Raw genomic sequence first — 12,560 nt, forward strand, 5'->3', positions numbered from 1 at the left:
AGAAATCATGGTCGTATCACTACCAATGATTCCACAGCCATTGATCACTACGAGACTCAACGAGGCTCAATGCAGTGCTTAGAATAGAGCAGAAGCAATAGCGCCTCCTCCTGCTTTAACCTTATATTACAAATATGCGGGTTAATAAATAATAAGAGTCAATGGGCTAAATAACATTAAATTGGGTGCTAAAACCTCCCAAACTGCCCCTGATGAATACCCACTTTCCCTCTCACCACTCCAGTCTTCCCAGATTCCAGCAGATGGCGTTGAACTGCGTTGAAGTCTCTGTGGGCGGGTTCAATGGAGCCACGGGTCAATTCCAAACGCCTCCATGCCCCCTAGATAGTGCACAACACGTCAAGAAACAATGGCTTCTACAGCTACGTAGTACACTCGATATACCACAAAGGACCATTTGGGACTCGACCAGGGGACAGTAGACAAACTTCCGCCTTATTGGAACTACTGCATTAAGTGATGTACAGTGAGTGAATGTAGGACTGGGGGTTAAACTTCTACATGGAACAAGGTTTACAACCAGTGCTAAACAGTTAGCTAACAGTCGTTTCGGAGTGCAGCCTCCCCTGCTCCCTTCCTCGAGGCGACGGAGGGAGCCTAAATAATCGTGCCTTCATTTGAATCGTCTTTGACAGTGACTTTAGCTAGCTACTCTGAGGATGTTGAAAGCAGTTGTCCTCATTGGGGGTCCTCAAAAAGGTGAGGAGTTTTCTTTGCTAGTCTCAGAGTGTATTTTTACCTCTGAAATATGGTTGAAATGACGATGAGAGACACGATGAATTAACTGATCAATTTATAGCGCTTTGCGATGACGTGGCGCTAATGACACTATGAATGACTGTAGTAACGCGGTCAGTAAAGCTCACCACAGTCGGGATTTTGACAGAATGTAAAATGTCAACATTTGCAGGCCAATTCGTCTATTGCAGTGCTCTGAATCTGAGGAGAAGGTGCGTGTCTGTAAATGACCACCAGCCTGACAAAAGGTGAAGCGTTACTGCACCTGTTATCTGCTGCCCTCCTCTTCTCTTACTTCGCTTTCTGGGATTATGGTCGTTATCGCCACAAATGTAGGTTACTGCTGTGTAATAACCCCTTTAAGACACTTGAACGAGTATCATAGCATGATTCAGTATACACTGACTTTTATAGGGAATAAAACCTGATGATTTTGCCTCCTAATGGGAATTAGTTTAAAGGTTATCTGCCCTTAGAAGTGACTAGTTTCCTGTGGGACACTTTAACAGGGGATGTGTCTTATGTGTGTTCCACATATGTGGAAGAGGCCTACTATTAAATTGTGTGTTACACTTTATTTGATATTAAATACTTTGATTATTTGTAGTTTGTGTTATAATAAACAAAACATTTACCTTTTTATTGTTTATAACATCCTATTAGTGTCAGACGTGTGCATAGTTTTATGGCATACTTGTAACTTGTAAGTTTGTAAGTTCCCCTTTTAAAACCCTACTATCATTTACACTGTAAAAAACACATAATAATAATAATAATAATAATAATAATTATTATTATATTATTGTTATTTATTTAAGTGCATCTATATGATAAAATATATGATAGAAGATTGATAAGGTTCATTTGGTATTTGGCCTGCCCTGCATCTGGGCAGCAAATGCCAGATATTGTCCAGACTCAGACCATATCACAGTTGCTATCTGGGAGTAGCCTAGGCCAAAAATAGTACCATGTCACAAAACGAAAAGTGCAAATCCATGTCCTGCACTGTTCTACCCTGCTAACATAAAAAAAACCCTGGCCAGCTCAAGCTGGTCAAGCTGGTTGACCAGCACTGGGTATGTTTTCATTTCAGTTTGATGGTCTAGACTGGTCTACTACAAGTGTGATCAGCATATGGTGTGTATAATTTTTTTTTTTATATGACCAGCTTTATATGACCAAATTTGACCATCTAAGACCAGCCTAGACCATCTGAAACCAGTTACCAGCAAAAGCTGGTCTTGAGTTGGAGTTAATGAATTTATTGAGTTTATGAATTTATTGAGTTTAACAATGAATACTTAAGCAGTAGTTGAACCAGAGCCGGCTATTTTGGTTCATCAGCAAATATAAGACTTAAATAAACTGTACTTTTTTGCCAGTTATTTAAATTTGTAAATGTAAATGTAAAATGTAGTTATATAAAAGTATATCTGTCTGTCATTCAGGGCCTACATATCCCATATTATCTATCATATTGCACACTATCCTAAATACCATAACAGACGTTCCTTTATGACCTGATTCCCCAAAATACCTGAATCCACCCTGTATACCTTACAATTAGGCCCATGGGGGACATACCTCTTACAGGCATGTGTGTATAACTGAAAATTAAATTGATTTTGAAGAAATATGAACATTAATAAAAGGTGTCGTTCCATGATGTGCTTTATCAGGAACCCGGTTCCGCCCCCTGTCCTTTGAGGTGCCCAAACCTCTGTTCCCGGTGGCTGGTGTTCCCATGCTCCAACACCACATAGAAGCCTGTGCCAAGGTAGGTGTAGAAACCTGTTTGAGGCGCTTTCATGACAGTGCATTATCACAGCATACTGGAAAGGCAGAACAGACCTACTGGAAGTCCTGCATTCCTCATGATGTTGCTCAAACCTGGATGCTGTGTGAAATGATGACGTAGTCTTGACGTCGTAGGCTTGTAAGGGAGAGCGGGCACTTTTGTGTACTTTTGGAGGTTTAGCTGTAACACTGTGTTAAACTAATCCCCACCATGTGGAGGCTGTACTTAAGCCTGGCTAGCTCTCACTGTGAGGTTTTACATGTATGTTGTAAAAATATGCTGTTTTACACTTAGCATATAAAAAACAAGTAATTAATATCAGTGTGAATTCTGTGACTTATACACACAACTCAGTGGCTGTAAAAATGCTTACAGGACTTACTGTAAAATACCTATTTACAGTGATTGAGTGTGATTGATGTTCTGTACAAATAAGTAAAAAGACCAAAAGCATGTTCTACTTAACCCCCCAGATAAACGACCATGTGATTTTACCCCTTTGTTAGTTTGTGCCCTTTCTTCCCCTACTAAACAGTGAGTGGAACTATGTAAAGATGACCTGATCTTCTCCAACAGGTTCCTGATATGAAAGAGATCATCCTGATCGGGTTTTACCAGCCCAACGAGGAGTTGAACCGCTTCTTAGCTTCAGCCCAGCAGGAGTTTAAAATCTCAATAAGGTAGGGATACGGGACACTCCTTCATTTATGAACTCTATGAATTTCAGTGGAGCAGAATTACATTTGACAGCTATAGTGGTGTACAGGTACACTGTTACATTGCAGGGGCAGCTCTGGGGTGAGGGGGGGCACTAGTGCCCCTGTAATAATGCCCTCCCTAAATGCGGCGCGAGTCACCTCACCTTTGCAAATACACAGCGCCAAAGCTTCCCGGGCTTTAGCTTCCTTCTTTGCCGAGTTATTCTTCCAAGCCACAGTCTCGAGACTTGGTTCGTGTAGCAACCTGCTTTCCCATGGCTAGCAGAGTCTGGTGGTGATGTGCTTGTCTCAGAAAATTAGCTCAAAGTATCAAAAATACCTAGATTTAACCTAGAAATATTTTCCCCAAGTGCTCGTTGTGTTTTACTGCTTTACCAGCTTTCATATTAATTCTAGGGTTTTTATTATTTATATTATTTCTATATATATTTTACTGCTACATGCATATATGACAGCTGTAGCATGCTGCTATCTCTACAGAAAATGTCATTTGCAGCTACTGATGTATTGTCTTATCATCATATTTGGCTTAACATCTCAGTGACTTTGCTGTGGGTCAAGTGCTTTAGGTGAAACGATTCCATTTAGATTGCTTGTATTTAGATTCTGTTAGATCTGTTTGGATTGTGTTTAGATAAAATAAACAATACACGTCGAGCAGACAGACAAACAACCAGCCTGTGTGGTAATCGCTCTGATCTTGATGTCATTTGATGACTTTATGTTTAGATACCTGCAGGAGTTTGCTGCTTTAGGCACAGGAGGTGGGATTTATCATTTCCGAGACCAGATCCTGTCTGGAGGGCCGTCTGCGTTCTTCCTGATGAACGCTGATGTGTGCTCCGAGTTCCCTCTGCAGGACATGCTCCGATTCCACCAGCAGCAGCAAGGCTCCCACTGCGGGATCATCCTGGGGACTACGGTAAAGCAGCTGCTCAGACTGCATGGGGTCACATACAGCACAATGCAAATGTCTTAGACTGTTACTGATAATGGCTTAAAAAGATTTATCTCAGCACTAATTTTGTCCCTGCCTGTGAAGAACACTATGCAGCATCAGAGTGAATACAAATACAAATAACTGCAGTAAAAAAATATTATAGTTTTAAAGTAATGCTTTTTTTCTTTTTTTTACTCAATATTCCTCCCCAATTTTAGACAGCCACGTATTCAACTCACTCGTTAGTACTCTTTCCCCAACGCATGTAATGCTTCCGACACTGGCAGGGTTAAGAGTGAGGACTGACACATGCTTCCTTTGACACATGCGCAACCAGACACAGCCTCTTTTTGAACTGCTGCTGATGCAACATCAGAGCATCACAGCATTGCTGGGTACTGCCCGTGCTGGCCAGCCACACACTGAAGTGAGGAGGCATGTAAAACTCCAAGAGGAAGCATGTAGAGTAAAAATAAAATCGGGCCAAGAATAGGGCCTTGAGGTACCCCACATGTATACACATTGCAACAAAGGACATCATGCCTCCAATAGACACTGAAAATATTAAATTTATTAGATAAATAAGATAAAAGCCAATCTAGCACAGTCCCAGATATGCTAACCAAATCACTAAGCTTGTTTTTCAAGATATCAGACAAACATATAAGGATTAGATAAACTAGGTAATGCATGGTAACTGTATATAGTGGCCTTTTTGAGTCTTTATTTTATTTTGGAGCATTTCTCTTGGTCAATTTATCATGAAATTTTGAGACAATGTAAAAAACTAATTATGTTTCAAATTGTGTCAAAATTGAACATAGAAAATAGGGGGATAAAATGTTTGTTTTTATTATACTGTTTGTTTTACTGTAAATTGCTTTACCCTTAGGTAACCGTGATATTGTTTTGCCTTTCAGGCTAACAGGAAACAGTCTCTGAACTATGGCTGCATTGTGGAAAATGTGGACACAAATGAGGTACCTTAAATTCTGACATCAACATTTTAATAGTTTAAAAAGATGAGAAATCCACCCAGACATTATTATCAGTGTTTATTATGTATTATTTGTATGTCTTATTGTTGTGTCGATGATATGATTGTGTCTTCAGGTGCTTCATTTTGTGGAGAAACCCAGCACTTTTGTCAGCGACATTATCAACTGTGGCATCTACCTGTTCACACCTGAGATTTTTGGACATATTGGGGCAGTGTTTCAGAGGAATCAAGAAGAAAGACTCCAGTGAGTAATTTATCTTTTCAGTGTTAGCGAAGCATCTTCCACTGTAAACTAAAGAAGCAAATATCAAATGTCAAACATCTGGAGAAGTGATGAATCATATTCATTTCCTTTAGAAAGGTGCCACATGGTGATCTAACACTCAGCAGAGTTGGCAGAGTTCACTAAGCTTGTTTTTCAAGATATTAGATAAACATATAAAGATTAGATAAACTAGTTAATGCATGGTAACTGTATATAGTGGCCTTTTGGAGTCTCTATTTAATTTTGGAGCATTTCTCTTGATCCATTCATCATGAAATTTTGAGACAATGTAAAAAAAATAAATAAATAGAGCAGCCAATCAGAGGCTTTTCTGCATTAGATTGTATTGCGGCAAATGTCATCTACAAAAATTGTTCTCTAAAGAACAGGCCATTGATGCAACCCACAGTGGTCCTTCCTTGTGCCATAGATTTAAAGAGAGGCAGGGGTGACATTTGCTCTCTCAACATGTACAGACTTTATATTATATATGATACTATGTCATGAACAGAGAAAATATCTGGTTTAATCCATATTTAAATCCAATATTTGTTTCAAGTTTGCCAGGTTTTTTCATCTCATACAGAATAATTTGTAAGGTGGTATAAGCAGTGAAATGAAACAAACACCACGGGTTCTGTAGCATTTTTATTTTAAGAATGTGCATGGAATAAAAAATCTACGTACTACATTTACGTCCTTTTAAAGCATGGTGTTTGGAACAATGACGATCTAAATAATTTCCATTGTGCCAGTGGTCTCCTGTCAGCTTTTGGACTGTAAAGTGAGATGATCTCTTTGCACAGAGAGGATCCTCCCTGTGGAAGACTGATGTCAGAAGTGATTCGTTTGGAGCAGGACATCTTTACCATGCTGGCGGGACAGAAACAACTCTATGTCTATAAAACGCAGCACTTCTGGAGCCAGATTAAATCTGCAGGGTAAGTAAGGAACATTCCCTTTATTTTCACCTTTAATTCTACTGACTCTAGGATGATACCTGATTTCATTTGCAGGTCAGCAATATATGCCAGCCGTTTATACTTGAACCAGTATCACAGGACTCATCCTGAGAGACTGGCCACAAACCAGGAAGGAGGCCCAAAAGTAACAGGTACTACTAGTTTTACTCTTCTTCTTCTTCTTCTTATTGGTTAGTAGAAATAGTAGAATAGAAATAATGAAAATATGACCTTATATGACCTAATAACCTAACAATGTAGCGCATTAACATTACAAAGTAAAATATGTAAATCAATATTAGTATTAGTTGTAGTTGTGGTAATGTATGCATGTTTATTAAATATTGATTATTAAATTATTATTATTATTTAGCATTATTTAGCTGAATATTGATGTATTAATTAGCATAAATTAAATTGCATAATATAAAATGAAATACTATTAATATAATAGAATAATGATTTAACCTAATGTGTAATGTCATTTGAATTTAGAGGTCATCAACTTAAATGATCATTATTATTGTTATTATTATTATTATTATTATTATTACTTTATGATACTTATTTTTATTATTACTTTATTGTCATTAATCACATAATTGTCAATTATAATAATAAATATGGCCAGTAATATGATCAATAAAAATAACTATTTGTTATTATTATTATTATTATTAGTAGTAGTAGTAGTAGTATTACCAATAATAATAATAATTTACAGCAATTTCTTTTAAATTCATTTAAAATAATTGTTATTGGTAGTAGTAGTGGTGGTGGTGGTAGTAGTAGTACTCATAGTAGTATTACATTAACCCACAAAGCTGCATACACTTTGATTACTGAAAATGATTAATTGTTTTCCATCTTCAGGAGATGTGTACATCCATCCGACAGCTACTATAGAACCAACAGCTGTGGTAAGAATATAAGGAGCCGGATATGTCAGAGCCTGTCAACTGCTGTTTTTCTGATTGGTTAACTGTGTTTCTTTTTCCTCAGCTGGGTCCCAATGTTTCAATAGGGAAAGGAGTAACAATTGGAGCGGGAGTCCGAGTGAGGGAATCTATTGTTTTACATGGAGCTACGCTGCAGGTAGAATAACCGGATTTGATTTAGAGTAATAAGTAATAAGCAGATTCTTTTTTATTGTTTTATTAGCTTTATCTGCTTCATTAATGACACTCAGTTTTATAGATTATAGACTACTCAAACACAACTGAGCCAGGGCAAAGGGAATTTGCTGGTGTGTATTTAGAGACCATTTGTAGCCCATTCTTTGGCTAACATTTATGCAAATTTATGTTTACCATATTTTAGCTATTCATCAGTGTCACTCAGATAATACACAGCCAACGTCATGTTTGGGGTTACGTCATAAAGATGTAGGTATTTGTAATGTTGGTGTTAAACACTTTTGCAATGATCTCTGTTGCAGGATCACTGTTGTGTGCTAAACAGCATTGTTGGGTGGGAGAGTACAATCGGAAAGTGGGCAAGAGTGGAGGGGACCCCAAGTGACCCCAACCCCAATGACCCCTACGCTAAAATCGACAGCGAGACTCTGTTCAGGGATGGGGGTTTGACTCCCTCTATTACCATCTTGGGTATGCAGCACTTTTATCTATACGCTCTATCATTCATGCAACATCAGCTGTTTAAGATTGTGGGAAAAGGGATGCTCACAGTAAGCTACAGCTTGTTAATAACTCAATAAATTATTCCAAATAATCGATTGCATTATCGAACAATCCACCAAGCCCTGTGTATTTAGTGAAATTGTGAACAAATAGCATATTACACATTGATACATGCACTGAACGCTTTTACAGTTGGAAAGGCTAGTCACCTTCACATTGCATAAATGATTAATTGGCAAATGGATCAAAAAAAGTGGGCACCTAAATCTAGGTTTTCTTTCGAATTAAGTTAATCTGGCTTCTTAGGGCCAGCAATGCAAATTTAGATATCTTCTCTAAGTCGTATAAATATCTACTGTATTTCACCAGAATTGCTCCCCTCTTAATGTGGAGTGGCGGATCCTAAAAGTGGGTCAGGTTTACTTCAGAACACCCCTGACCAATTACAAAGCTAACATGGCTTCACCCTCTCTTTGAGTCTGAGCAATCTGGAGAGCTAAAGCTAAAGTTAAAGCTAAACCTGGTGAGCTAAAGCGTGAGCCGTGACTGGGGGTATGTGTGCCCCCCCGTCGCCTCTCCTCTTCACCACAGAATTCAGCGGCTGGCTGCCAGGACGAATAGGCGGTCCCACAGGAGGGATGGCAGGGCGTGCGGGGCAGCTGCTCCCCCAGATTGCGGCTCATGCTTGTGTCTATATTGGGCTGGCAACTCAAGTAAAAAGCTAAAAAACACAACTTCTCTGTCTCAAGGCTGTTTGTGCTGTCATGATAACGTAAACACATTTTGTTTACTAGTGATAGAAGACTGTCAGTCACGCAAGTTAATTAACATATCTGAGGTCTGAGGAGAACAAATTTTGGTGTTTTTTGAGAAGACTTGAGACTAAACTTTGAGAGGTTTAGTATTATACACCATTTACCCCACTATATACCATTCACCCTAGATGCAGCCAAGACTGAAGTTTGCTTCTTAACTTTAAATTGGGAGATGTTAGGCTAACATTGCTAACATACAGTCACCAGTCTTATCTCTGTAAATACATCCCTAACATCATCTCACAACCTACTCAAAATGCATTCAGGTCTTCATGTTATTCGTTCGAAGTTCGAAGTGGTTTAGAACACAGCGAGACTTAATGTGGTCTATAAAAACAAAAATATACTCCTCCACATAGTTGAATGGTGTGGCGTCCCAATTTTAGCTTAAATGGTTAAATAAGGTCTATCCATGCGGTTGTCTTGGGCCTGGTGGTTTCCTTAAAATCATGTTTAAAAAAGAGAGGGGTACTGAATTAGATGTTATAAGGGAAAAGCCCTGTAGATGGAGCTATTGGTTTCTTTTAGTCACCATCCAGCTGGTTACAGTGCTCTCCTATGTCTACTAAAGGTCTGTGTAGGCTAAAACTCAACCAGACAAATCACCAATCTGCATTTATACGACATCTCTGTGAGGTCTTGACTTCATGTTTCTTACTCTTCCCCCAGGTTGCAATGTGAACATTCCATCAGAGGTCATCATTCGGAACTCGATCGTCCTTCCTCACAAAGATCTTAACAGGAGCTTCAAAAACCAGATCATCCTCTAGAGGGCTCAACCTCCTCTCTCTTTAGGAAAAGCTTGGGACGAACAATGGCAAAGAATGTAAAGAGGGAAGCAAGTGCCGATTGCACAGAATATTTTTTTAGCATACCTCTGTTGTCTACTTATGTGTTTACTTGGTTTATTTGGTGTCTTGGGTTTCCTATTGGTTCGGAGACTTTTAACAGTTTTTTCCTTTCTACTGATCGTGATACTCTAATATCATAAAGCACAGATGCGGATCTAGATGTTTAGTGTAGTTTAATGTTAATGTTAATTGTTTTGTTAACACCTTATTTGAAGGTCACTCACATAAGGACTTAGTAACACATGCAAAACCACTGAATAACATATTAATTTAGACCCTGTTTACACATGGTCACTTCATCCATAAGTGTCAGGATTATGTCTGAATAGGGTCAAGCCACATAAAAATGCAGGTGTAAAACACCCAAACCATTCTCAACCATCTCTTAAACCATTTTAGGAGATGTCTGAGACGCATTTGAGTCATGTAATGTAATGTAATAGCGGTGTAAAGACATCTGTCTGTCCGAGATGCATTCAAAGACCAAAACTCCTCCCAGTACAGCCAAAACGCCAGTAATAATTGCTGCTCAACAAGCAAATTTGCATATTCTGTCCCACACGGCGATCAATGCATGTGGTTAAAATCTTATCAGGATACAATCCAGATACTAATCACATTAAGTAACCAGCTGTAAATAGGATCTTAAATTGCCTGAAGCAAAAGTTTGGTAGACACTTTTTAACACTCCTTTAGCAAGTTTTCTAAAGGGGTCGCTTGTAAACACTTGCTTTTTTTTCAATTCTTGTTTGAGGGATTTTCACCCATTTTTCCTTACAAAAGGTTTTAGGTTCTGGGGGAGGTTCTTGGTTTGTCTTTCTCCACTGCTCCTTTGAGATCTATCCCCAGCTTTTTCAATTCAGTTCAGTTTGATCAATTCAGTTCAATTTGATTCCATTCAATTGAATTTAGTTCAGTTCGATTCAATTCAATAGTCATTGAAAAATCTGTGGATTAAATTGAATTGATTTTCAAACCTGTGAGGACCAAATGTTTCAGATCTATTCAACTCTATTTTAATTTAATCAGTTCATGTGACTTTTTTTTTAATATATAAAAAAATGCATCCGACTTGTTTTGTTTGAAAAACTGATGCTAATTGTTGTGAGGACGCAGGTAAGGTTCTTTTTTCTGGTGACTCTTCAATGAAGGACAAATCTGTGCAGGTGTCGCTGCACAGTAGAACAGTCCAACAGCACCATTAATCCAGACTGGCTAAATCTCCCTCATTTGTCTTTTGCAGTCAAATGAGGGTGGGATTTGCTTTTCTAGCTGTCCTATTAGCCAGCCTGATCTCACAGTGAAAAAATTGGGTCATTCTTGGTTCGTAAATCATATTCACATTCAGAGGAAACTCAACCTTTAGAGATAAAGAAAAGACTACAGGGACTCCTGTCAGAGTCGACTCACAACCGTGACTCAAAAACAACGTAAAACATAACAAAACAAAACCTACTAAACTTAAAAATTTAATTGTATTATTCAACCTTAACCTACACCTTAATCTACACCTAAACCTAATCTTAACCCTTATTCTAAATCCTTATTCTAACCATAACCACACTGAACTGAGGGATGAGCTGATGGGATTTTGGTCCAGTCATTTTTCTAAATCTCTGGTTCATAAACAGCAGGATTTTCTTAAAGAAAATTCTCGAGCTTTTCTTTGCACATATTTTGTGTATTTTAATAACTTAATAGCACTACTAGTGGAGAGGTGACAAAAATGAACAAATAAGTATTTTTTTACTGAAACAATTGACCTATATGGTCATGTCTTTTGCTTTGTGTGCATAAAATATTCAAAAGTTCAGAGTGCTAGACAGCTGCTTAGAGGAGCCCATGGCTGCATATTGTTGGGACAAGGTTTGAGGAGTCAGAGCATTTGTAAAGCCTTCATAAAGGCCTTTTCTAACTATAACTGTGAACAAGCCATAGCCCTAACAACTTAATTAGGGTCTGAGACTTTGGTAAACGTTATCTAAGAGCTCAAGTCTTTTGGGGTGCCCAAAGTTTTGCATAGTGCTGTTTTCCTTTTTTTCTTTTTTTTCTCTAAAACTGTAAAAAACAAAAATAATACACTAATCGTTCTTAAAAAGTTTAAAAGAATTCTTTATCTTTTCTTTATGTCTTTTTTAGACCAGTTCATCTCTTCCTTACTTAACTGTTCAAAGTAACGGACATTCTGACCACACTTTTGCTGCCACTGTTTGCTACTCAGTGCAGATTTTGCAAGCCTTCAAATAAAGTCTAAGTTTTACCTCCTAATCAGAGCTGTCTGTGATTGCATCAAGAAAAGTTCAAGCCCTAAGCAATCAAGAGTATCAACGTTGGACCATTCAGAGATGCAGAAAGCTGAGAGATTCTTCTCCGCAGGGGTGTGAGGTTTGTGAGCAGGCAGAGTTTGGGCTTTGGTTTCAGCTGTAGGCTTTCTTTCTGCATTGCTGTGGTTTCCTGGAGGTTTGTGGAACGTAGAGTATTTGTGCACAGCATTTGCTTTACCGCCGAAGCACAGAGGCTCTGTTATTTTCAGAGCTGAGGTGCTAAAACGTTTTTCTGACTGTGGAACACAGACTGTTGAGCCTGATTTTTTCTTGATTTTTAATGAACAAATAATAAGCCGTAGCTCAGCCTAATGCATGACTGCGTTGCCGTTTTTTGTTCAAAGTTTGCTTGCATCGAGTTGTGTCACAGATTGAAGCTGGCAGAGCCATATGGGTGAGCATATTTTAAAGACGGAATCAGTTACACAGTGACAGCCAGAGGTTTTTTATGTTTTTTTATTTTTTTTATTTTACGTGACTCTGG

At 38.4% G+C, this 12,560-nt stretch overlaps 1 protein-coding gene across 1 annotated transcript; it reads left to right on the plus strand.

The window, feature by feature from the left end:
- The first annotated feature begins 466 nt into the window (after positions 1 to 466).
- On the plus strand, positions 467 to 12,020 carry gmppab (GDP-mannose pyrophosphorylase Ab). The gene is made up of 12 exons (XM_072682899.1): positions 467 to 720; positions 2,442 to 2,539; positions 3,137 to 3,240; positions 4,009 to 4,201; positions 5,140 to 5,199; positions 5,333 to 5,463; positions 6,291 to 6,425; positions 6,501 to 6,598; positions 7,320 to 7,366; positions 7,449 to 7,541; positions 7,885 to 8,053; positions 9,571 to 12,020. Exons 1-12 carry the CDS (start codon positions 681 to 683, stop codon positions 9,669 to 9,671), a joined length of 1,269 nt encoding a protein of 422 aa, XP_072539000.1. The 5' UTR covers positions 467 to 680; the 3' UTR covers positions 9,672 to 12,020.
- The last annotated feature ends 540 nt before the right edge of the window (positions 12,021 to 12,560 follow it).

This window comes from Salminus brasiliensis, chromosome 7 (assembly GCF_030463535.1).
Source record: "Salminus brasiliensis chromosome 7, fSalBra1.hap2, whole genome shotgun sequence".
Classification (NCBI taxonomy): Eukaryota; Metazoa; Chordata; class Actinopteri; order Characiformes; family Bryconidae; genus Salminus; species Salminus brasiliensis.

Excerpts from the sequence above, each read along its gene's own strand:
- gmppab (XM_072682899.1), top strand. The coding sequence starts at position 681 with ATGTTGAAAGCAGTTGTCCTCATTGGGGGTCCTCAAAAAG. Across the intron at positions 2,540-3,136 it reads ACATAGAAGCCTGTGCCAAG|GTTCCTGATATGAAAGAGAT; the intron begins GTAGGTGTAGAA and ends CTTCTCCAACAG. Across the intron at positions 4,202-5,139 it reads GGATCATCCTGGGGACTACG|GCTAACAGGAAACAGTCTCT; the intron begins GTAAAGCAGCTG and ends TTTGCCTTTCAG.